The sequence below is a fragment of the Eublepharis macularius genome, chromosome 2 (assembly GCF_028583425.1).
Source record: "Eublepharis macularius isolate TG4126 chromosome 2, MPM_Emac_v1.0, whole genome shotgun sequence".
Taxonomy (NCBI): domain Eukaryota; kingdom Metazoa; phylum Chordata; class Lepidosauria; order Squamata; family Eublepharidae; genus Eublepharis; species Eublepharis macularius.
In genome coordinates, this window is record NC_072791.1 from 10,359,990 (window position 1) to 10,386,691 (window position 26,702).

At 43.5% G+C, this 26,702-nt stretch overlaps 1 protein-coding gene across 1 annotated transcript in view; it reads left to right on the top strand.

The window, feature by feature from the left end:
- ARID4A (AT-rich interaction domain 4A) overlaps positions 1-26,702 on the top strand; it is an 84,450-nt gene that overhangs the window by 1,580 nt on the left and 56,168 nt on the right. Inside the window, exons 2-9 of the mRNA XM_054970872.1 lie at positions 854-926; positions 2,829-2,939; positions 3,839-3,904; positions 4,920-5,010; positions 19,923-20,002; positions 20,105-20,199; positions 21,893-22,025; positions 26,534-26,613. Of these exons, the coding sequence (XP_054826847.1) occupies positions 921-926; positions 2,829-2,939; positions 3,839-3,904; positions 4,920-5,010; positions 19,923-20,002; positions 20,105-20,199; positions 21,893-22,025; positions 26,534-26,613 (662 nt within the window). The 5' untranslated portion in view covers positions 854-920. The remainder of the gene's footprint in view (positions 1-853; positions 927-2,828; positions 2,940-3,838; positions 3,905-4,919; positions 5,011-19,922; positions 20,003-20,104; positions 20,200-21,892; positions 22,026-26,533; positions 26,614-26,702) is intronic.

The window sequence follows — 26,702 nt, forward strand, 5'->3', positions numbered from 1 at the left end:
GGGGAGGAAGTTTTGCCGCTCACAAACACTACCTGAATATTTGGATGGGGAGGGAGAAGAATTGAAGCATTTGGGGAAGTGACTTCGAAGGAAGGGGGACTGTTTAGGGGAAGGTCCCTCCAGCTTGGAGGCCGGCTGTGGGTTGAGAGATGTGAAGGACACGTCTTGTGCCGTGGAGGGGACTGTCAGGCATTTGTTTTAGAAGGGAGCAGGTGACTGGGGGGTGTATTCGTGTCTGGAGGGGCAGAGGCTGCAATCCCTGCCGTGCTTGGGAAGAAGTCCCATCGGGAGCCCTGAGTAAACATGCATCACGACAAGGCCTGGGAGAGTGGCAGCGGAGGGTGTGTCTGTGGGAGTGACTGGCCCGTCAGGCCTTCTGCTGGGACCGGCTTCCTGACGGCAGCTTGCTGGTTTCAGAATCAAGTAAGGTTGGAGAGGGAGCCGGGTGAAGAGTAGCCATGAGGTCTCACCTTGCCCAGGCCTGCCCTCCTGCCCTGGACCAGCTTCTTTCTTCCTTCTTCTTCCTTCTCAAAGGCATTTTGTTCCTGCATGGAGGCGCTTTCTTCTGGATGTGCTGCAAGGAAAGAGGGGGCCCTGGAAACTGGAGTGACAGTAGCTGCTTCTGAAGCAGGACTCCAGTTGGTCTGCTGAGTCCCTTTCAGCACTTACCTCCAACCTTGCCAGGGCATGTAAGACTTGAAGCCACGGATGCAGAAGGCTGTTTGTGTATGCTATGGAGAAGGGTGTATCTCATAATCATCTAGAGGTTTGGAAGAGAACTCGGTTCTCAAGAACTCTTTCCTCTTTCTTACAAACATAGGGGTTTGACTATTTATTCTTTCTTGCTTTCTAGGGGGTTTTTTTCCAGCTGAGGTAAAGAGACATCTTTTGAGCTGGAATCCCTCAAATAACCTTTAAAGATGAAGGTAAGCATCCATTTAGTTGAACTGGGAAATGTTCTTTCGTTCTTCCCTGTCTTTGGATACTTGACCTTCTTGGTGGTTTTGCATTCACTTTTAATATTTTTAAAAAATGAAAATAAGCATTCTTTTGAACACTGTGCTTGGAGATAGGTGGGTCACTTAGCTAGCAAACTCATCTTTGATTGGTCAGTGCTGATGCTGGCAGAATCAGGAAGTAATGAAATGGCTTTATTGCATCAAAGTACTCATGAATTCAATACATGTTGAAGGAGTTGTCCGTGCAGGTGGCCAGTCATCTGAACTTTGCAACTGAAACTATATGAAACGTGAGCGGGGGTTGTTTGCAATGTTTTTCTGTTACAACTTTTGCCGTACAAAAAGCAGCCATTCACAGAACTAGCTTTTGCTTTTTAAAAAATGGTTTGCACGCACAGATACATGTCCCGCTGCTTCTGAGAGCGTGACTTGTAGTTGTAATGTGTTTTTTTTTAATTGTCATGTGATGTACTTTTTTCAGTTATGGATGAGAAAAATAAAGCATGAGTAGTCTTGCCGGTGTGTAGGCAAAGTGCACGCATTTTCTGAGTGTACATTCATTGGCAAGTTATTTTTCTAGTGCGCTCCCTAATTTTTTCATGCTCATAAACTGATATATAAGATATCAGAAAACCTCTTTCCAGTTGTGGAAGAACGTAAGTGCTTGCAGGAAACCCCCAACAACATTATAAGCTTGCTTTTGACACCTAACTTAATATGCAATATGAAATTGTATTTTCCAAACTTTACTGAGTTGACTATTCCTACACTTTTATTTTGAGAATGTCCGTCCTTTTTTAATTGATGCTTACCCAAATTGCTGAGACAGAGGTGGGGTCAATAAAATCATGGTCTAACTGAATCTGATGTTTATGAATCGACTCCCAAGTGAGAGTAGAACAGTTTACTCCAAGAGTCCCAACAAGTTGTGATACTAACTGTTGCTCTCTGTTTATAACTATGTAGTTCATCTGATAGCTTAAATGACCCCTGATGTAGGACTGAGGCTGCAAACCTCATCCAGTACCTTGAGACATACTTCTGAGTAAACATGCATAGGACCAGACTGTCAAAGTAATTGAAAATAAATGACCTGTTGCCTTGCTTTTGTTCTAATACCTTGTTGTTAACTAAGCTCTCATTATCCTGTATGGTGGCTTCTAGGTGTTTGTTTTAAGGGAAAGTATAATGGAAACACTAGGGAACGAAAAACTAATGTCATCTGGCATTGCTTTTTTCACCATTTGTTAAAATCGGTATTTCATATTTAATTTTTCTGCTAGTGCCCCTTTGCCTGAGAAACTGAGGTGCTTTGGTGAAAGAACTTTAATGCGTTTACTAATTTTTAGTGACTAGCAAAATGTATTCTTTTCCAAAAACTTTAGAGCATAAAATGAAACTTTTTTTCCCTAGGAGCGCATACTTTTGCAAGATGCTTCATGCCATGTTTCTGTTGTGGTTTTCTCCAAGCAGGCTGTCATTGCAAGCTGGAGCTCAACAGCATGGTGAAAAATAGCGTAATAAGGCTAATTGTCATTTAGGAGAGACAAAAACCTCACCTTCATCCCTTTATATTAAGTTTTTCTTGAAAAAAACCGTACAAAATAATTTCTCTTAACTTCGGAAACTTGTTAGATCGTGGTATTTTCTGAAATGCAGTGGACTGCATTTTTTGCTGGTTATTAGAGAGCTCTTTTACCCTTAGACGTGCCTCTGACAATGGTAGATCCCAAAGTCCTTACAGTTTCTAATGGTTAAAGGAGAGAATAGGACTTCCTTTTTTCCCCTTGTGTGTTAGGCTGAAGTTGGATTCATTGCATCTGAATGCTTTTGTTGATCAAGTCATATCTCTCTTCCCTATTTCATCAGGCAGCGGATGAGCCTGCCTACCTGACGGTGGGGACTGATGTCAGTGCCAAGTACCGTGGTGCCTTCTGTGAGGCAAAAATTAAGACTGTGAAGAGGCTGGTGAAAGTCAAGGTGAGATGAAACATTAGGGGCAGTGTGTTAAAGGCCCCGAGGGAGCATAGTAAAGTGCTTTATTGGACTACTGTTTCACTTAACCCTAGTACACGCAGTAGTTCTCCATGGTTTTGAACAGAGGTCCTGCCAGCCCTCCTACCTGAGAAGCTTTTAACTGGAGATGTTGATTTACCATTTGGTAAATATTGACATGAGTGATGCAGCCATTTGTAGGCCACCTATATGATGCCTAGCCTTCTGGCTTCTTTTAAAAAGGAAAACATTTCTGAAAGGGGTGGGGGGTACAGTAGGCTATTTTTTAGCCTTGGAGTGCTTACAATTGCTGGATCGTTGGTAGGGCCCTCTAATAAATGTAATATGCTAGGTTATCAAAGAGGCAGGCCTAATGGTCTAGTTGCTGGTATCGCAAGAATGGTGACTTGCTCAGTCATTGATCATAGGAAAATGTATCTCTAATGGATCTGAGTTAATAGCCCGGTTGAAGGTACGGCTGCAGCGGTGCTAGGAGCTTCTCGCATAATTGATAGGGTTTTGTGGAACTTTTAAAAGACCAACAGACTTATTGTGCAAAACTTCCCGGAGCTGAGTCTTGTTTGACAGACTTGTATGAGAGTTTAGGTTTGCTGTTGCTTTGGGTAAGGTTTGATTTAAGTTGTGTATTTTTATGTCCAGCTGAGGAACCAGGTAAAAGCCACATGCTTGGCTGACAGTTGAAGTGGTCTTGTTGCCGATTCACATTTCATTGTTCTTATGTACAGGCCTTCACACACATTTATTTGGGAGAACGTTCTATTTGGATGCTAGCAGATATTATAAAACGGCATGCAATTTTTGATCAGGGTGCAAGTCAAACACGTTTGTTTTTCTCTCTCTCTCTCTCTGATGTCTCTCTCTAGGTGGTTTTAAAACAAGATAATTCAATGCAGTTGGTGCAAGATGACCAGGTGAAAGGACCTTTAAGGGTATGTATGCTGCACATATTCTGCAAAGAAATAAAAAACTTCAGAAACGTTTTTTTCATTTGATGACCTGATACAAACCCTTCTAAATAATGGCAAGATTTCCATTTGTTTTAAGTTCTATCTTGAAACTGTGCGTAATGTATGCTTTTTCACTAAAAGGTTATTGCAGAAAGCATTTCTATAAATAGGTTACTCGAAAAGCAGGAAATAAAATTATCCACCAAAAAGAAAAATGTAGTAGAAAGCAGGATACCAGGATTAATTTCAGTACAACTTGTTCGTTTCTAAGATTTGATACAAAGTCTCCAAATTCTGAAACTGCCCTTTTTGCGGAATAGTTCTCATCTATGATTTTGTGATAATCCGTAAGCATATTCCGTTACCAATAAAAACATACATGGCTTGCGATCCCACAAAACTCATCGTGTTTACAACTTGTTAATTTTATTGGGGTGTGTGCAGTGGCTAATTGCATCTGGATTGGGGTATCAATGTTTTTTCTCTAAAAAGCCTTACTGTTTCTGTTTCGTCATTGCTCCTGGGGGTGTGTTTTGCATGACTTTCGTAAGAGGGGCCGAATGTGCCCTGAACAATTAAACTGCCATGTTGGATGCTGTCTCTGTTCTGTGCCAAGTGGGAAGGCCCCCTGCAACGTTGATGCGTGCGTATCACGGTGTGTGAACAGTCACGTCATCCCAAGGAACTAAGAGTGCACCAGTACTCCCTGAGGCAACCTGTGCTATATCCTACTAGCATTAGGAGATTCCACGAATCACCGCTGGTCAGAGAACAAGTCGCATTCTATGACAAGGGCAAGGGAAGTCAAGACTTTGGGAGATGGTATTAACGCAGCATTCTTTATGTTGTAATGAAATGCCTGCCCTTGTATTTCTGACCCCCTTTCTGACCCGGGTGTCAGAACGTCAGGCACTGTTTATATAGGGCCGATGTGTTTTTAAATAAAAGCATTTCTTTATCTGCAAGGAGATGTAAAGTGTCATGTTCAACATTACAGGTTGGTGCAGCTGTTGAAACCAAGATGCCTGATGGATCCTTTCAAGAAGCCATTATCAGCAAACTGACCGATGCCAGCTGGTATACTGTAGGTAAGGGATTGTCTTGACTTGGGCTTTCCTTGCTGAAGTATCTTGATTGGCATGAAGGTTTGATTAAGTTCTTCTGTGACATTGGCACCAAGATGCAGTTCAGTTCTTCTCTGGCACAGACAGCCTGGGGCAGCTCTTGTAACCCTTCGTTTTATTTTCCATTACTATGCGGTGTTGGTGTAAACAAAAGTACAAGACTTATCTCGGTGGTTTGGAATTGGGAAGGGTGACTTGCAGCCAACTCAAATTCATAATGTTTGTCACAGTAAGGCGGCTTCAGTTTACCGTGGTTATATCTGAACAAGTCAGGGAAAGAACAGTACATCTGCAGGCTTTTTTCAGCTTAATTGCAGTTGAAGTTCATAAATTGTGTATGACAGGCCAAAGTGTTGGTCTCCATATTTACCCTCAGGACAGAAAAAAGTGAGGCAAAGGTTCCCATTGCTTGTGAGGGCTTAATTGGTCTCGATCATTGAGTGGTAGTCCATCAGTACTTGCTTGCTGGAGTGTTGATTTGGTGCATGCTACATGTTCAGGATCTCTGGATTTTCTGTCCCTGGCCTTCATTCTTTCAGATAACAATGGGGTGGAGTCTTCCATTTGAATGCCTCTTGTTTTTAAAACATCTTCCCTTCATGTATACAGCTATCACATTCTGAGGGGAGGGAAGCTCCTAACCTTCTTCCCCCCTTTAGTCATTTTAATTATCACATGGGCGAGTCGGTGTGATTTCTTGGTTAGATGGTAGGACTGTGATGTGAAGACTTGTGTTCGAATCCTGGAGTGCCATGAAGCTCAATATGTGACCTTGGGCCAGTTGCTCACATGCAGCCTATTTGCAGGATTGCTCTGAGGATGCAATGGGGTAGGGAGTTGCTTTCAGTTCCTAGGAGGAAAGGCAAGGTAATCATTTATGTGCAGGGAATATTTTCCTTGACGGAGCATTCAGTCATTTGAATCTATCACGTGCGCTCCGAAGTGGTATATTTGAGCTGTAGGTGAATCGCGCCTCGCTGATACTTTATCTTTGTATGTTTTGGGAGCTCAGCAATTCTGTACAAATCGGGTAGTATTAAATGAGCACGCACAAGTATCCAGATGTGGTTGGTTATATTTTGCTTGATTAGGATACTTACCATTCACACAACTTTGTAGCAGTGTCACATTTCGTGCTTCTGTTTTTCAGTTGTTGTAGTTGTCTTTTGAATAGAGGAGAAGGGGATGAAGTTGTTTCTGCATTGGGGAATATGACAGGCTGCTCATAACTCGAGGTAGTTAATCTTTTGCCCAGTCACATCTTGCAAGAAAGAATCACCTCCAGGTCACTAGAGGGAGAGGCTTTGTGACGGCTGATTCCTCCCCCCCCCCCACACACATCACATTGCTTTGTGTGAACAACTAAGTAAAAATGTTTGCGAGCTAGAAAGTTGCATAAAGTCTTCTAAAACCAGTATGGGAAGAGGACAGAAGTCATGATGGAGGTTTATATTCAAGCTTCTACAGGGTTGAGAGCCACTCTGGATTTATGGCTGGACTAGGACATTCCCGAAACAAGGCTGTGATCGTAACTATGATAAGTAGCATTTCTCTTGGCTGTTTCAGGCATCACTTATATGATCCATATAAATGAAGGTTTTAAAAATGTGTAGCGTTTGCAGTGCTTTTGGCTTGATGATGAGTATGTAGAAGAAACATAGAAACAGCGTTGAAGTCTTGTTGAAATGGTGTAGATTGGCATAGATAGCAAGCAAAGTTATGAGCAGGGCTCATTTCGAGGGGGAACACGCAGGAACACAGTTCCGGCAGTTCCCCAAAGAGGTCACATGTCAGGTGGCCCTGCCCGCCTGACTCTCGGCCATTTGGGGCCCATTTCTTCCTGGATTGGCGCCGAAACGGCCCGGATCGGTCCTCTGACAGGTGGTGGATCACTCTCCTGTTCAGCAGTCGCCTGCTCCTGACCTTTTTGGGGCCCCTTTTCGGCCATTTTGGGCCCAATTTTGGCCCTGAATGGCCAGGATTGGGTCCAAAGCAGCCAGGATAGGTGAGGCCAGGGGGTGTGGCATATGCAAATCAGTTATGCTAATGACACATTTCCGGTGATGTCAAGGGGCGTGGCATACACTAATGAGTTATGCTAATGAGTTCCTCCAGCTCTTTTTCTACGAAATGACCCCTGGTTATGAGGATGAACACTTAACTGGCGCTAGAAGCCTTATTGGGAGGTGGGGCACAGCGCAGTGGCAAAGGACCTTTTTATCTGCGGCAGAATCTGCAGTGAAGAAATGTCAGGGTTCATAAAAACTTCTGAGTAAGATGGTGACGGAGAGCTGCTGTTTATTATTAGTTTATTTATTTCATTGACACTCTGCCTTTCTCCCCTGCGGGGACCCAAAGTAGCTTACATCACTCTCCTCTATTTTATCCTCACAAGAAACCTCACACAGTAGGTTCAGCTGAGTGTGATTGCCCCAGCAAACATCCGTGGCAGAGCAGCAATTTGAACCTGAAACTCCCAGATCTTAATCTGGCGCTAACCACTATGCCCCACTGCTCTCAGTCTTTATGTTCCTATCAACCACCCACCCCCGAATCGGTGATTGCAATTTGTTTTACAATGAAAAACAAACTTATTGTGCAAAGTGGAGTATTATAGAAAGTTATCAATTGGCTTTTGAATTAAAGTGCTTCCCCTGCTCCTTTATGAAAAGGATTTGTAAGCTTAGAATGTGCTCCGTCTTGTTGAGAGAGAATGGCACAGATCTGGAACGATGTTGAGCCGTTAGAACAATGGTTCATTTTGCAAGCTGCCTCGTTCAGGAGGTTCCCTAAGTATTTTGCAGACTTAATTAAAAATAAAAAAATTAAAAAATAGGTTCCAGGATTGTTTCTGTTAAGTCTCAAGGACAAAATTAATTTCCTGCTGCAGCCTGCAGTGTTATATTAAGAAACAGCCATCAAAATTGGTTTATAATCAGGAATTTGTTTTAATCGTGTGGATATGCAGACGTGTAGTTAGTTTGCTAAATGTGAGCTGTGTGGCTCTTGATCTCTGTGCCTGCTCCAAGAAATGTTCTGTATTCTGCCCTTCTGCTGCTTACTTGCAGAATATGCTGTCAAACATTTGACAGGCATTGAAATGCACTGAATTATCCCATGCCTCTGGAAGTTTTGCTGAAGTGTGTGCATTTAGTAGAAGTTGGCAGGGTGATACAGAGTTCCTGCCACAGAGCGGTCCAGGTGGAGTGCTTCTCTTCGTCTTGCATTGTCACTGCGTCACAGCTGGTCTCTGGGTATGTACCTAGGCCCTGAGTCCTAATCTGTTCATGTATGTTACTTCATTTTTATTCCGTTCTTTTCGCAAAAGAGCTCAGGGCAGTATATACGGTGTCACCTTACTCCACTTCTTAACTGTGACACCCTTATGAGGTAGGTTAGGTTGAGAGAGAGTGACTTGCCCAGGGTCACTCAGTGGGCTTTGTGGCTGAATGGGAACTTGAACCCGGGTCTCTGAATTTTTAACCACTACACTACCCTCGTACTTGGGAATAGGATTTTAGTTTTATATATCAGTGGAATACTTGATCGGGACAAGTTAACTGCTGTTTTATGTTAGCAACAGGCATGGGTTGATTTCATTGTAATTGAGAACCAGAGAGCAATAAATGCCCTAAAGTTCATTTTAGAGAGAACATGTACTTGGTCTGCATATATATACTTGTTTGTGCCATTGGTGCTGGGGGCTGTATCTCTTAAGTCTTTGGCAAAATCAGTTGTAACAAATAATAGTTTGGGTCAAGAAATGAGCATGGCAAGACGGATAGGATATTTTAGGTTTCTGTCTCTTGGACAGTCCCTCCCACCTTGTAACTGCAAAAGATGCAGAACGTGGTATTTACTGGCAGAAGATGTGATTTCTAGCTTACACAGATGAAAACTCTCAAACCTCGCTGACCTCTTGTTGTGCGTTAGTCACGGCAAATCGGTTTGATAGTCCTCTTAAACTAGGCGTGCCTGTTGCAGCAGAGTTTCATTATATTGTCTAGATAAATAGGAATAAATTATTAAATAGTCTCCTCAGTGGGATACCCAAAGCAGCTTACATTGTTCCATCCTCTATTTTAACCTCCTAAGAGCCGTTTAAGTTAGTTTAGGCTGAGTGTGTGTGTGTGACCCGCACAAGAGCCTCCAGCCAGTGTCCGTGGCAGAGTAGAGAACAGAGACTGGTTCTCCCAGGTCCTAATCTGACGCTCTAACCGCTGTACCATGCTGGCTGTCAAGTAATTGCCCAGTTCGTGGATGATAAATCCATTAATAGCTGTTGGTCATGACAGTTGAATGGAAGAGGTACACAGAGACTGTGTACCTCTCTGAATATCAGGTATGGCCTTTATTTATTTATTCAATTTGTAGTCCGCTGTCCCCGCAAGCAGGCTCAGAGCGGATCACATCAGTTTAAAATTACAGAAATATTGTGCAGTCTTGCATGTAATCATTTGGGTCCACGGTGGCTGATGGCAAACAACAAATTAAGAAGCTAAGGCGGGGGGGGGCACTCCCCCCCCCCAGGAGGAGGCTGGGGCCCCATTTGCCTCACCCACCAAAGGCCTGGCAGAACATCTCTGTCTTACAGGCTCGGCAAAATGATAATATATCCCGTTGGGTCTGAGTTGTCTCCTGGTGGAACCTGAGTTCCACCAGGTTAGGGCCCAGACCAAAAAAGTCCGGGCCCTGGTCAAGGCAAGACAGACCTCCTTGGGGCCAGGCCCCGCCAGTAGATGTTTTCCTGCTGATCAGAGCTCCCTCCGGGGAATATAGGGCAAGAGGCAGTCCCATAGGTATGCTGGTCCCAGTCCACGAAGGGCTTTAAAGGTCAGAACCAAAACCTGGAACTTGATCCGGAATTGCATTGGGAACCAGTGCAGCTGGTGCAGAACAGGTGTCACATGTGACCGGAATGGATTCCTGGTCAGAATTACACGCACTGCTGCATTCTGAACCGATTGTAACTTCCGGAGCAGGCCCAAGGGCAGCCCAACGTAGAGCGAGTTACAGTAGTCCAGCCTGGAGGGTTTTGAACTCTCGAAGGCATTTGGCTTGCTGCTGGACACAGAGGAGAAGACCAGAGTCTGAACCAGTAAGGCAAGTCTTTGGTAAGGGTTACACCGAAGGCTGCAGTCATAAGAAGCACACTTTTGAGGGAGGGAGTTCTGTGGACTTGTTTCTTTGGGACTGAGTTGCTTAGGCTGCAGTCCTTAAAGGACATTTACCACTGTGTAAATTGAAATGCTGAAATTGGTGGAGAATTAACTTGCATGCTGCAGTTTTAGGACTGGAGTGATCAGAATTGTCCGGCATGTCTTAACTCAGGCAAGTAGTATCTTGGCCGTAAGTTTTATTTTGAAAATCCATGCAGAGTTGAACCACTGGTATATCTAGACAGTGTATCAGGTTTGATCATGTTAAGTGCCTGCCGATTAAGAAGGAAATTGAAACTGTTGTATAGCTGATATCATGTTTATACTCGCCTTCATTTGCCAAACTTTCACGTAAGACAAAAGGGAAAGGAAGTGCAAAGGACACATGAACATATAGCAGGGATCTGTAAGTAGCCAAGCGCTAGCTGACAGCAGACCGGTTTTAGGTATAACCTGCATGAAGTGGCAGTGTGAAACAGACTCTACTGGATGGCACAGGACCCCCTTAATGCCGTAGGACTATAAAATCTCTGCCTGACTTCAAAGGAGCAGCAAGGAGTGAGCTGTTGATCCCTTGACTCTGTCAGTCCAGTGGACGCGTGGCAAGTTCTTTGCTTTCCAACCTGAACACCCTTTTTGAACTTTATTTGAGCCAGATTAGTGTAGTGGTTAGGAGCGGCAGGACTCTAATCTGGAGAGCCGGGTTTGATTCCCCACTCCTCTGCTTGAAGCCAGCTGGGTGGCCTTGGGTCAGTCACAGCTCTCTCAGAGCTCTCTCAGCCTCGCCCACCTCACAGGGTGTTTTGTTGTTGTAATAATAGCATACTTTGTAAACCATTCTGAGTGGGTGTTAAGTTGTTCTGAAGGGTGGTATATTAATCGAATGTTGTTGTTGTTTGTTTCCCAGTGTGCAGACACTGTATTGAAAGGGCCTACGGTGTAGTAGTTAGAGAGGCGGACTAGGGTCTGGAAGTCCCAAGTTCATATCACCGCTCTGCTCGAAGCTTGCTGGGTGACCCAGGGCCAGTCACATACTCTAGCTTAACCTACCTCACAGGGTTCTTGAGTATACAACAGAGAGAAAAGAGGGATGTAAGCTGCTTTGGGTCCCTATTGGGTAGAAAGGGTATAAACGAAGTAGATAAACGAGGAAGGATTTCCGGGCCTTCCCTAGCAACCGTTCATGCTTTATGCTATGCTGGTGTGGGTGTAATACTGGCTAATAGTGGTTAACTTATCCTAATTTGTTAGCAGTGGGGAGGGGGCTGTTCGGTCTGCATTGCCCCTTTGGAAATTTCAGTAGTTATCATAGACTGATACTGCAGCTGATGTTCAAATGGTTCAAAGCTGCATTGAGCAGAAGGGAATGTGGCACTCAGACTCTCAGTTTCTGGGCAGCTGCTAGATTTTGCTTGGTAATCTCCTTCCATCGTGAATGGGCCATATGCAGCGCTTTAGTTTAGTTAGTTTTTTAAATTTAGTTAGTTTGTAATGATACTAGATCAGTTTTGGGAAATCATTGCTGCACTTAAACACATGACCAGCAGGCAGATTAAGCACCGAACCCAGAAAGTTAGCAGTTCAGATGTCACCTCGGCTATGAGTGATTTCTGAGCCCCAGCCTTTACTGGCTGCAATATAGGAGTATTACAGACTTACCTTTATAGGCCGATGCACGTTGCCAAGTTCTCTTGGGCTGAGGCAGTATCGGTTATAGGAAACCAGACTGTAACTGGATGTTCTCTCTGTTATTCTCGGAATCCTGACTTATATGACTCTTTTGACAGTGTGCTCTTTAAAGAAGTACATTGAAAAGGCCATGCTTTGATTTGAAGTGGGCTGCATGTGAAGTAGATTAGAAAGAGAGATTTAAAACAGCAAGGAATATTTAATGAAAGGAAAAGAGTGGGAGGTGATACGATGGGAGTGTTTTGTTTCGTTTTCTTTTAGTGGAGAATCCAGATGCTTGTGTCTCCCCTTTCATTACAGTACTAATAAAATAGCGCTTGCAGTTGGAATAGAAAAATGTGTTCTGATGAAATACACTATTGCCTTAAAATACTATTCTTCTTTACCAAATTGATAGTACAATATTTTCCTGGCCAGTTTATTGGTTTCCTTTTTTTTTTTCTTTCTTAATGCTGACTGGATACTCACTGGAAAACATTTTCCTCTACACAGTGTGTGTATAAGCTGCCGTTGGGGATAGAGAGAATGGTTCTGTATTTCGATGGGATCTTATCCAATGCGTTCTCATGGTATTTAATGGGGGGAAAGGAGGGTTATATGGAAGCAATTAACTACAGATATCCTGCTTCTATAAGGTTGGAGCCAGATTCACATGAGAGGAAAAAGTTTGCTGAAACAGATCTTTACCACCCTTCTAAAGAGGTGAAGGCCTGAAAAATTCGGGAAGGAATTCCCACCCACCCCTCCTCAGGTCTTTCCCCAGTTTTTCTGGTGGGAAATTTGGGGGAGCACTACAAAAAACGCCTGTGGATTTTTTTTTTTTTAGAGTGAGTGAAGCTTAAGACGAGGTTTTTCCTCACTCAAAATGCATAGCATGAAAATATCTGAGGACTTTTTCAATTTTTCCATGGGAAATTTAAGGAACCGATGATTTTTTTTTAACCCTTTAGAAAAAGTGAAGTGTACGGCATTGTATTCAAAAGGTATAGCATGAACATGTCTATGTAAAATCATCTGCAGCATCAGATAATAAATCTTGTGTATATTATAGACACAAACAATATTTTCAATACTATTTTTTCTTAATATAAATAATTTGCTAACAATAATATGCTGTAATAAGTTCAGTAACAATAGATTAACATTTTTAATGTTAAAGTCTAGCTTTATATTCAGATATGCTGGTAGTCCTATCTACTTTATTTTATTTATTCACTTCATAATCTACCTTCCTCAGTGAGACTTGAGATGAATAACAATATAATGCAGAACAATCAGAAAGCATAACAGTATGAGAATGTTTTTGTCCAAATTGTACACTTCCTTTTATTTACTACACAGTTTTTCTACCTTCAGCTTTCATTTTTTTCGTACCTCCCAGATGGCAAAAAATAAGATACTGTATATGTGCTGTGGTAACATAAAAGTATTGGGTATACTTGCAATTTTTCTTTTGGAAAAATAAAACCTTTTTATTGTGGAGATAATAATAACGCTAACAGTTGCCGCTCTGAGTGGGGCACTAATCTGTCTAGAAGAGCAGTATACATGCGCAGTTATTATTATTGTTGTACTTTAAATTCTATAACTATGACCAACAGTACAATTTTATATACTAAATAAGTTATAAATGATGCATTTTTAATGAGTAAATAGTTTAGGTACGATAAGGAAGGAAGTGTTGCATATATTTCAATTCCCTCCTTTTCATTTTTTCATAGCCGCCCCCCTCCCCCCCCCCCGTTCTTTCCTCATGGCTTCAGTGCGAGGGAGAATTGGGACAAATCGTTGTCTTTGGGTGTGAGAAGAATTGATAGAGAAACTCCTCTCCCTCTCCTATAATACTATAAATCGGGGTCATCCTAGCAGTAGATTCAAGGTGAACAAAAGGAAGTACTACTTCCCACAAGTAGTTGACTTGTGGAACTCAGTGCTATCAGATGTGGTAATGGCCACTGACTTACATGGATTTAAAAGGGGGCAGTTAATGATTGTGTAATTGATATAATTCATATATTTATATATTTTGTGTTTATACTTAACATCACAAGGACGTAGAATTTCAACAATGCTGCAGAATATGTAAGACGTTGTGTTAATTAATTTCAGAATAAAACCGTTGTAAGAAGTTTAACCTAGAGCTTGACAAATCCCAGGTCCCGGTTGCCATGGCTTCTAGAAATTTCATTGTGGCACCTAGTATATTCAGCAATGACTTTATTGTAGTGGGTCTCAGTGATCCTTAAATAAGCGCAGAGCTTATTTATTGTTTCATATAAGAATGTTTTATTGTAGAACTTAAAAATGCATGTCCATCAATGCTTACTTATGAATGATGTTTACATTATTCAATGGTAGTAGATTAATTAATTCCTTAGCCATTTCTTCATTTCTTTCTTAATTCATTTCTCCTTCTACACCTCTTCCAAAATTCAACTAAATGCTGCTTTTTACAGCAGTAATGAAATTATGAGAAACCGGGGAGAAGTAAGATTAGGGGCTAGCTTATTGTTTAGGTGATGACAACCCATATTTATACACTACAAGTCTCTTTCATAGCTTTAGGAAAGTTTTGAGAAGCCGTGACGAGGTTAGGATTAGATTTTGCTGTAGCAATAACTGGAAAACGTGCTCATTCGAATACAAAACCCTGAATGCTGAAAAGTGAGCATGGCTTTTAAATTTCTGGTCTGGCTCCTACAGCCAAAGAAAATTTGTCAAGGCCTTTGCTAACCATTTTGTAGATAAGTAAGAGAAAACTCAAGGCTCTAAAAAAACCGACAAATACAAGTGAGATAGTTACAACAGTGCCCACAGCACTACACCTTTAAGTCCATTGAAGCCAACGGGCTGAGAAGACTGCAACTCTGTTTAGGATTGCGCTTCTATTCACAGAAAGGCATCCAATTAATCCAAACATAAGTTTTCTCTTTCTCAGCTAAGAGCCCAACACATTTGTAGCAAAGAAACCACATGGACTTGAAACTGAAAAAGTGCTTTCATGAATGTTAATATGAAATGATCCAATTTTCAGCCGACTCTTTGCATGGAAGGATACCGTTGCCATTTTCCAAGGTAAAGCTGATACAGAAAATTTGTTACTGTACTGCCAGGGCTTAACTGTACAAAACTTTTTCCTGTAGGATGCTCCTGTTATCAGCTCCTTTGCTGGTCTTCTGGCCACATGTTAGTAAGAGATGGCGGACTGCTGGATATCTGAATTAGCCTTGAGGGTCCACACACATGCATGTAGAGAACAAGCATTTGTATCCATGTTCAGGCAACGCAGAACATGTCTATTCTCCCAGCCCCCCTGCATATGATGCAATAGCCACATATGTATGACCTGTTCAAAAGACTCTTCCACCCATTCGCCAGTGGATTCAGATTTGTGTGAGTAGATGAGGAATCTGCAAGCAGATCTTCTCTTTCTTCCTTTGCACAGTGACCTGTGCGCATGTGCCAAGAATGCGCTGGAGGGTTGTAATGATGGAAAGGAACTGGGAAAAATCACTTCTTGCACTGGGTCTGAGTTTGCACAAGAGTGTAAGAACAAAAGCGGAGCTATGCTGGATGCAACCAGTGCTCCATATCTTAACCATCTTGCAGCCCTATACTGCAGAGAGCCCTGTTAAATCTTTAGGCATATATGAACCTAAATCTGCAGAGGATTGTAATTGTATAGCAGCAAGAAGGCCCAAGATGCTGTTTTGGGATGGGGGCGCTTCGAAGATCAGGGAGCTAGGAGCACTTCCCAGTTGATGAAATTAAGAGATCGGACATTCTGGAGTTCCCCACTTATTTAAAAACCTGAGTAGGACTTATTTGTCAGGCTAGCAGGACACAGCTGGCCAAGATTAAGAATTCAGTGGCCTTGAGCACCAGGAGGAGGCTGCAATCCCTGCAGAGTGGAGCGAAAGCAGGTTTAACACACCATTTGACTTACCTTTCATTCTAACCAATCTGTTACTTCTTTCTGATTTAACTTGGACCCTCACCAGTCTGAACGTCAACGATGCAGAACCTTCAGACAGACCCATCCTCCTGCGCTGGTAACTGGGGCTTGAGTTAAGCTGAAGAGATAGTGAAGTTCCTCTGATGCATTTCCTCTGCCCCCAGGCAAGAGAATCTCACATGGTTGCTGAACAGAAAGATTTTTCCATCCTCGCTGAACCTTTAAGCCAATTGCTTGGGCTGCTGTATCTTAGAAAGAGGAAGCACTTTCTGTCATTCCTTTCGTAGTCCTGAGTAGGCAGCTATCCAGGTATAGTCAGGACGGGACAAGGGAGGGTCTTGAGGGCAGATGCACCAATCTTGTTCTCCTCCGTTCTTCCCCCTGAATGGAAATCAAGCTTTAGACCTTGTGCTCTTTATTTTTTTTTCCCCTTTGGATATCATAGGGGTCCTTGGTTCATGCGTTCCCCATCACGGTAAATGTTTCTGGAGTTTGCAGCTAGAGAGAGAAAACTTCTGGAAACTTTGAAGGCGCATCCACATTCCAAATGGGACACCCTTCCTCCTTTCCCTTTTCATGTGAAATTATTCTCTTTGGCATATTGATGCAATACTTTAGCGGCCTGTGAGCAAAAGTTTCAAACACTAAAGGGACAGAGCTGCGAATTGCAGCACCCTAAGCTACCTTCATCACATGTATCTTAATTTTTGCCTCTGAAAAGTAATTTTTGCCTCTGAAAAGTAGAGGGAAGTACTGAAAACAGAACTCACGTATTTTTGTAGTGAACGAGAAACAGTTTCTATCCAAGTAACCAGTCTCATAAAGTGACAATATACTTGGTTATTGTCATAACACTGAAATCATTGGCTTGGGTCCTGTGGGGATGTCTGCGAGCGTATGACCTGTTGACTGAGTTAGTCTCTTTTAAATAATAAGCACATCCTTGACAATCCTATCATCGCTTCCTGCAAGGCAGGGCAATAAATTGCTTGATTCCTGGAGTGTGGGGTGGGTGTATGGGTGTGTGTGTGTGTGTGTGTGTGTCTCGCATTCCTTTGAGGAGAGAGTTGCCAAAGTTGACCCTAGCAGACCAATTCAGGATGAGGGCAGGTGCAGAGAATTCGCTTCCCCTATACTAAGTGCAATCAAAGTTGCCAGAGGAAGCAAGCCGGAGCCCGCAAGCAAAGACAGCCTGCCTGTTCCTCTCGGAGAGATGACAGTCTACAATACGCACCCGAATTATCCTCTAAGGCTGTAATTGCCTTAAGTAAAAAATCTTCTTGCTACTCTGCTTGCTTTAAATGAACAAAGCTTCATTTTAAAAGTGATTTCATGCATTCCAAAAAAATACTGTATTAATTTTCTTCAGCGTTCCTTTAAACTTTCCAGTTTTTCTGTTGGAAAAATGGGTGGGGGGAATTCTTCAAGGGGAGGAATGATTTTTCTCCAAAAATAATAATAATATGGCTATGCACATCTCTCATTGCAGCTGAAAACATGGTAGATTTGTGCCTGAAGCTGGTCCTAGTAGACAGCAGTTTCTCTGCTTCGGAGAGAGAGGGCTGTTTTATTGTGTTTCTTTAGTTTCATTCTGGGGGTTTGTTTACTTTTGCCTAGGGGAAGCCTTTGGAAAGCTGTGCAGGAGGAATCTGGGAATCTTGAGGAAAGCGGATAATTTTTAACGCTGGGAGTAGGGGAAAGGGCAGGGTAGTAAATTCCAGTGTCCCCCCTTTTCCAGTGTTATAGGAGAAGGAAGCCTTTTCTCAGCTTATGAGAAAGATTCAGTTGGAACGTCACCTTATTACTGAGGGCAGGAAAAAGTTTATAGTCTAGCATACGCAGCGTTTTAAAAAGGTAGTTCAGACTCAGAATATCTGGAAGTTTGAATGTGGACCAGGTAGCAGTGGGCAGGCGCATTTATTTTGTGACTAACACTTTTCTTCGAAGGGTTGCTGATGACCCTGTGTGAGGCTAAAGTGTGCGACATGAGAATGTGTCAATGTCAGAGGTTCACAGTAACCGGCTGTTCTTGAATCCTGTGCCATCATGCGTCTCAAACAGCAAGCCCTAATTAAATTATTTGAGGAAATGTGCATTGTGTTTTCCTGTCTTGGTTTTTTCGTTAAATATAAATTTGGGGAGGGGGGGTAGCAAAATATATAGACTGGAGAAAGAACGCGCTTCCTACACGCTCACGTATCACATGTCGGCCATCTTGGTTCAGAATTAATGCCATGCAAGTCACCCCTTTAACCCAAGTCATTTTCACAGTGACTGATTCGCAACAAAAACTTCAGAATTCTCTGTACAGCTACTCTTCGGTGAGTTGTACAGTGGAACCAAGATCTCTGCTTGTATGCTTGTGTGCGTGCATGTGGGATCCACTGAAGTATATTTCTCTCTCCTACATCTCTCACGTGTATCCCAAGCAAAGGGATATGTGGAAGAGAGGGGAAACAAGAGAATTGACAGGAGTCCTTTGGCACCTTCCAGCAGAGGCAGTATATTTGAGGAGGACAGGCAGGTACATCTTCTGCAGCTTGGACCAGTTACACACATTTCAAATAACAAGTTGGTGATTGCCCCTAACAACTGATCTTGACTGTATAGGGAAATCAAAAAGAGTCCAGTAGCACCTTTAAGACTAACCAATTTTATTGTAGCATAAGCTTTCGAGAACCACAGTTCTCTTCGTCAGATGCATGGAGGGCCAAAAGAAACTGGTCAGATATAGAGGAGGAGAGGGGAGGGCGGAGTAGATGCAAACAGCCCCTTCTGATATGGAGATGCAAACAGCTCCTTCTGACATGGAGATCAGTTTTCTTCTGTAAAGGTTCAGAGGAGTTAGCCGTGTTAGTCTGTAGTAGCAAAATCAAAAAGAGTCCAGCAGCACCTCCAGGACCAACCAATTCTACTGCAGCACAAGCCTTCGAGAATCACAGCCTTGCCACCTGTGATCCAGGAATGGTTGACTGGCAGCGTATGAGCCAGACCCAACCGCTAAGCAACTTTATCTAGCTTCAGCAGACCCTGCCAGATTTTAATTGAGAGCTGGTAAAAGATTATCTACAGTTTTGCTTGGAAGGCTTATGGAGAGCTGCATTCACACTTGCCACCAACCAAAATGTCCACATTGACTCCCTTCTCTGGCATGAAATCTGCACCTTGAGGAGCCTCGGAGGTTGCCTGGCCTTCTGGCAATGGCTGTTTCAAGGTGGGAACCACCTGCCCACCCAAGCCCCGCCAGGCAAGGACTTTGCTCACTTCCTGGATCATGGGGTAAGTGCTGTTTTGGGGAACAGTGCTCAGAAGAGTCTCATACAGTCCCCGCACCACTGCTCTAGAGTCTTTGTGCATTTCATACACGTTGCTGTCTCATGCACCTTATGAAAGGGCAAAGGGACTCTGCCGTGTTGGTTGGCAAGGGAATTTTGTGGGAGGTACATTCATTGCTCAGATCGCTACCATCCAAGCAAACATATTCTGAACCTGTGAGGTTCTTTCAACGGGATAATGCTTTTTAGGATAGAGCATCTATAAAGGGGTCCAATTTTTCCAGTCCACTCAAGAGTGTCTGGAGAAATTATTCCTTTCTCTTCCCCTGCTTCAGTCTAGGAGTTGGTCAACCCTGTTCTGTTGAATGCCTGTTCTTGGCGATGTGGCATTAATCGTTGTTGCTTTCTAAGCAGCATTGTAATAAGGGGATCAATGCCATGTTTCGAGTTCTCATTTTTTTAAAAATGGTATTGGAAGACAGTGCCACCATAAAAAGAGATCCTTTGTACCAAGCATGAATCTTCTGCAAGAAGCAAAATAGGCAGAAATGTCTGGGACAGAGGGTGACCGACTTAGCATTATTTTTAAATCCACATGCCAGAATGTTTTGACGTTGCTCTGTTCCATCGCTTTTGAAACTTGGTGGGTAAACAAATGGGAATGCGCCTCTTCAAAGGAATTCTGTTTGCAGTGGAATGAGTCATAGTAGCGCACTTGCCGTTTAGTTGCCTTTATAATGCTTATAAATATTAATGCTCGCTTTTCGTATGTAACGTTTATTGTCTTACTCTCCTTAGTTTTTGACGATGGCGATGAGAGGACGCTGAGACGGACGTCGTTGTGTTTGAAAGGAGAGAGGCACTTTGCGGAAAGCGAGGTAGAGCTGGCAACTCTCTAAAACAATATTGTTACTGTTATTTTCCTCTTGGACAGGAAAAGTAGCAAACTCCTCTTTCCCCCCTCCCCTTTCTTCTCCTAGACACTTGACCAGCTGCCACTAACGAACCCAGAGCACTTTGGAACACCAGTGATTGGGAAGAAATCCAACAGAGGAAGGAGATCCTCTCTTCCAGTGTGAGTGTTTGTGATACCGTATTTGTCATCAGTGCTACTGGGCAGTTCCTGGATCTCATTCTGTGATGAGGCAAGGCAGGCAGATCTCGCTCCGGATTCCTCAAGGAATGCCTTTTTTTTTTAAAGACGCTTTTCCATGGAATATAGGGGGGCTGCCGTACTAAGATACATATCAAGAGATACATTTACTCAGGGCTTTTTTTATGGGGAAAGAGGTGGTGAAACTCAGTGGGTTGCCCTCGGAGAAAATGGGCACATGGCTGGTGGCCCCGCCCCCCTGATCTCCAGACAGAGGGGAGTTTAGATTGCCCTCCGCACCGCTCAGCAGCGTGGAGGGCAATCTAAACTCCCCTCTGTCTGGAGATCAGGGGGCGGGGCCACCAGCCATGTGACCATTTTCAAGAGGTTCCGGAACTCCGTTCCACCGAGTTCCCGCTGAAAAAAAGCCCTTCATGGAAGTAGCCATCTGGTTCTTTGGATCCAGACCAGAATTATCGGTACTTGCCCCCAAAACTTACAGGCTAGGTGTGACTTTTTGAGATGCGGATGACTTGAGAAGGAATGGGGAAACGTAAAGTTTTGAGATTCCTTTGTTGACGTTTCCCTGTAATCTGAAACTAAACTGCTGCGTCCCCTCCTAAAGGAGTAGATTGTTTGTTTCTGTGCTGTCAAGGATCTGGACTGGGAAGTGCTGTGCTGGAAACATGAAGCCCTTGGTGATGGAGGAAACATTTTTTTAGCCCTTACCTGTGGGGGAGAGAGCTGCACAGGTTTCCAGTTATCAGGAGGCAGGGCTTCTGTGCCTTGCACGATCCCTTTGCTATTCTCTCTGACCGATTGAAGCGGAATAAACGTTGCAAAATATGAAGACGCTTGTAATATACATAGTATCTATAGCTGCAGAGTTCAGATCTTATTAGGAGCGCAGCTTTCATTTCTTTGCAAGCACAGAAGAGACTCAACCTTTGTTCTGATACAAGGCTTAATAATTAGAGAGCGGGAAGCTGCTTGTGAGCAGAGACTGAGATGGGAAAGGGAGAAAGGCAGAGACTGGCAGGATCGAAACCTGATTTGGGAGAATACGAATTGTTAAAAAGGTGAGATGGGCCGAAGTGGTCTCGTGTTGGGGCAGAGGAGTTCTTTTAAAAACCAAGACTTTTAAATGCAGCCTGAACCTTGGTTCATACTTTCCTGCAAGCAAGAAAGAGGGGAGACTTAAATTTTCAAGGAGCTATACTTCACGGTTGATTGTGGAAACTGAGAAGCAGCCGGTGCTGGGCCTGTGGGAGCCAGACAGGCATAGTTGAGATTGTTGTCGTCAAATCACATCCTGGAAGCTTTTGTTGCCCTTTCAGGTCGGCAGGAGCAAACGGGACAGCTTAGGGGGGTGGAGGACAGCACCACAGTTCAAGGAACCCTGAGGCCAGGAGGCTGTAGTACGTGGGACAGACGTATGTGATCTAGCCCTGGCAGCTCCTGACAGAGGCATCCTTCTCACCTTTTAGCATCATACATTCTTCAGTGGGCTTTATTTGGCTGTTTTACACCTCCCCCGTCCCCATGCACAGCTGCAAAGGAACATCCTCTGATGTTTTGAGCCCATAATACAGTTGCAACAATAAGGTTATGTTCTCTCTCTGGCTGTTATCTCCTCGATCACACTGCCTAAACCGCTGCGTGCTTAATCCTCTAGTAATGAAGATGAGAAAGAAGAGGAAAGTAGCGAAGAGGAGGAGGATGATAAGAGACGTCTTAACGATGAATTACTTGGCAAGATTGTCAGCGTGTCATCTAACTCCGAGAAGGCAGACTGGTATCCCGCTTTGGTGAGTAAGGAATATTTAGGGCGTGCATAAGAACAACATGCACACGCGCGCACAAAATAGTCTTCAGAGGGGAAGAGTCTTTGGGACTTGGTTGGGGCACTTCTCCTTTGGGATAAGAGTTGAGTTCAGTACCGCTTTGAGCTTGCTTCAGCGATGTCAAAAGAGTATATAATGTGCCCAGCGCTCTTACAAGTTCTTTGAAAAACACTAAAATAGAGTGTTTCAAAAGAACAATATTTCCATCTATTTTTTCCAGTGATATAATTTTTTTTCATTGTTATGTTACTGGTGTGTCAGCACTTACCACCCCCATACATTTCCTTCTGGCTCAGAGGCAGAATTTGCTGTCTGGCCACCTGCAGTATAAAACCCGTCTCTTTATTTTGTCTGCACTTGATGAACTCTTCTTTCTCTCCTGCCCCTCTCTCTGAATTAAATCTTCCCTGAAACTGTGAATATACGACATGCTTGTGGTGTTACCTTCTAGTTCATACTTGGGCATCTCCCTAAACACATTAAATATACTTTAAATAATTTTTAAAAATCCAGGCAGGCCTTCTACATTCAGTTTGCCTGCAGTGAGGGAGGGACTCTGCTCTTCCCAAGTAGGAGAAACCCAATGCCTGTGAAACGGCTTTAAAAAGAAAACGTGCTACAGACACCTGAAATTCTACAGTAGGTCAGTTTATTTTTTTTAATTTTGTGAATATGACTTCCTTGAGATGTATTCTAGATGTGCTTCATAAAGTCTTAAATAGTTGGTCAATATTAAACTGCTCAGGTGACCATTTCAAATTCATACATCTTTTGTATGAATGTTTAGTTTAGTGCTTTTAATGTATTTTATTTTACTTGTTCTTATGACAATGACATGTTACCTTGAAGGGTTTTTAAACAAAAATCCCAGAGATTTTTTAACTTAATTAAGTTGTTTATAACAGTTGAGTAATATTTAGGTGTTTATAACAATTGAGACATCTGGTTGTTGTGGGTTTTCCGGGCTATATGGCCGTGGTCTTGGCATTGTAGTTCCTGACGTTTCGCCAGCAGCTGTGGCTGGCATCTTCAGAGGTGTAGCACCAAAAGACACTGAGAGATCTCTCAGTGTCACAGTGTGGAACAGGTGTTGGCACTGTGACACTAAGAGATCTCTGTCTTTTGGTGCTACACCTCTGAAGATGCCAGCCACAGCTGCTGGCGAAACGTCAGGAACTACAATGCCAAGACCACGGCAATACAGCCCGGAAAACCCACACCAACCATCGTTCTCCGGCCGTGAAAGCCTTTGACAATACAATTGAGACATCTGTTTGCAACTAAACAGAAGTGCTCAGGCGCATGATTTGAACCCTGTAGGTGTGGTCCCACATGTCCACGGTATTACACCATCATATCTGCTTATCTGACACGAGAGTGAATTACGAAATTTTGTTTGGCTCTGTGCTCCTGTGCAGAAATACTAAGCAAGATCAATTACCTGAAGACTTTGCAAAGCTACTCCGTTCTAAGCGCACTGATTTCATTTTAAACCAAGTTTTAAAATGGGACATTAACTATAACGGAAACTGTAAAAACAAAAAAAATGAGAGTCTGCTTTAAAATCTGACTTACACATTTAAAATGCCATTGGGGGGGGGGGGAAACCCTTTAGAACTTTTTTTTTATCTGTCCTGAAGTCTTGCATCCTTCTACGTGCTCCATTGTGATCTGTGAAGCCGGTATTTGTGTATCAGCTTTAAAGACGCATAATCTCAGCGGTTGCCCGCCACTACCCCCTCCCCACGTTATGGAGCTTCTTGCACTGCAGAAGTCCAAGCCTGAGAAAATTCAGTAGGTGTTGCAGGACCATGTGTCTGGACCAGGCTTTGGGGCTCGGGGTTGTTAGCCACGAGTTAGGTAAGCTTTGTTCTCTTTAGCTGATTTTTATCTACTTTTCTCAGTCTTTCTGCAATGGTTTTTCCAGGGGTTCCATCTCTTTCGGCACATGTTGAAAGCCTGTATGCATGCCTTGGCCTTTTTTCTGTATCCAAGATGTCACCAGCAATTCTAATGGATTTGCTTGGGGGTGACATAACTATTTTGGTGGATCGCAGGCTCAGAACTGGGCATGGAGCTCTCTCTGAACCACTTTGGGTTTGGGACCTAGTGGGTAGGGGAATGATAGGTAGGTAGTAGAGAGAATTGCTAACATCACAAGAAACTTTGGCAGTTCCTGGAGATCCTAGTCTTTTCTACACGAGGCTTTTTCTCTCCAATCTTTTGTACACACAGTCAAAATACTCTGATTCCAAACTGCTTCTCAGACTTTTTTGCCATTCCGCACACTGCAAGTACCATAGAATCGATCTGCAGCTGTTCTCCCTGTGCACATACTCTGATATTTTTTCCCAGCAAAGTCAAACAGGGTTTTTTTAAAGAGCAGAATGTTTTCTTCAGTATGAGCCCTGGCCCTGCAAGACTGGAACCTTGGTGCCATTAAAAAAGACCAAAAAACCCCCCTCTTTGTAAGTCCTCAGGTAATAGACTGTGGAATCTGACCAGTCTTCAAAGCCTGCAGCAGAATCAGGGCATTTTTCTAGGGCAGAAATAAAAAATAGACACCGCTTCAGTTCACATCAGTTCAGTTCAGGAGCTTTGGGGGTGTGGTGAGGAGGCACAGGTTTATGGGTACAAGGTATTTTCAGGTAAGTGACCATGTTGGCCTGCAGTTGAACCGTAGGACTTGAGTCCAGTGGCTCCTTAGAGACCAATAGGACTTTCAGGGTAGAAGCTTTCAAGAGTCAAGGCTCCCTTCTTCGGATTCAGGATGTTGTCAATACCAAAGGAATTTTGTGCGTACCTTTAAAATCGGCAGCGTACAAGGGAATGGTGCGGGAGGCAGCTTTGCTTAGTAACTTCCACGCAGAGCTGCTGATTCCATTATACAGCTCCCTTTCCCATGAGCAGGGATAGCTCAGGATAACATGGCGATGTCAGCCCTGTCTGTGCTTGGAAGTGCTACTCTTCCGTCCCCAGCAGCCCCAAATGTCCCCTGAAATTGGGAGCCCCAGGATCAGCATGAGGGGTGAGTTGGAGGGCTGCTACAGGAGGGGGGAAACTGCCCTCTTGGATTTTCTTATGTATGGATTTTCTTAACCGTATCCAACCCTGTGTGACGTTGGTGCACATCCATAGCTCAATGCTGCAAAAAAAGCAATGAGGAAAAATTGCTATTAAGATTCTTCTTCGGAGGAGCGCTAGATTCTTATAGGCTTAATTTCTTTGTTGAGTTCAAGAAGCAGATGCTGAAGCTTGCAAAACTTGATTCTCGAGCTTCGGGCACGCTTGATGTTGGAAATAATTGCAAGTAAATCACTATACAACTGAATGGCTGCTCTTTTCGTAGTACAATTTTAGTTCTAGACTCCAGCTGTTGACATGGTAAGGAGAAACGAACGATGTCAGCGTTCTTGATTGCCTCGTGTTTGCAGGAGTAAACATGATGCATTAAGAACTTAAGGCTGTGTTCAGATACCTACAAGAGCAAACCGTGGGACTCCTTCCCTTGCACACAGCTTGGATAACGAAGACTTCCTGATTCCCACAGCTTGTGACATCCTGTTAAACATAAGGACAACTAATTGGAGGGGGTTTTGCCAAGCTAGGAGGTGTTTGATATCTGAGCGGCCTGGAAAGGGGAGTGCCCAAGCTGAAGGACTTCCAGGCTTGTCCTGGGAACAACAAGCCACGGCTTGCTTTGCCTCTGAGTAGAGCCTGTCTTGCTGGGTCAGGCCGTTTAGTCCTGCGTTCTGTTTTACAGCTGATCTCATCTGCTTGTTCATGAGGAGGATGAGAATAAAACAATAATAACATTTGATTTATATACTGCCCTTCAGGACAACTTAATGCCCACTCAGAGCGGTTTACAAAGTATGTTGTTATTATCCCCACAACAAAGCACCCTGGGAGGTGGGTGGAGCTGAGAGAGCTCCAGAGAGCTGTGACTGACCCAGGGTCACCCAGCTGGCTTCAAGCGGAGGAGTGGGGAATCAAACCCAGCTCTCCAGATTAGAGTCCCGCACTCTTAACCACTACACCAAGGCAGTAGTGGTCTTTCTCTGGTGTCAGAGATTTATAGAGACCCTGCCTCCCCATATGGAGCAGGACACTGAAGATGGGTGTGGATCATGAGTCTCAACCAGTCACTCCCTCTTTCTGCATAGCCCAGCTTCGCAAGGCTGTTGTGAAGATCTTACAGAAGTAAGCTCAGTATGTAATTATCTCTGTTTATCTGCTACCTGAATTTTACTGGTTGTCCCTGAGCTACACAAGCGATCAAGCTCTAATATTATTGCATGAAAAGGAGGGACAACCTGCCCCCCCCCCCCCCCGCCGCAGAACCATTAATATTATTTTTATTTTTGGAGAATTTAATTGCTACTTGCTGTAAGACATGAAAGCTAACTTTTCCTCTAAGTGAGCAAACAATAACCACGAGCCAGTCCTCAGTGCAATGCTTGTGATTTCAGGTTTTATCCCCCAGCTGCGGTGATGAGATGTCCGTGAAGAAGGACCAGTGTTTAGTTCGCTCTTTTGCAGATTCCAAATTGTGAGTAAAAAAAATGCTTCGGCCTTCCATCCTGGCCGTTTCTGAGGTTTGGGGTGGGTTCCAGCACACGATCAACTGACTAACTGAAA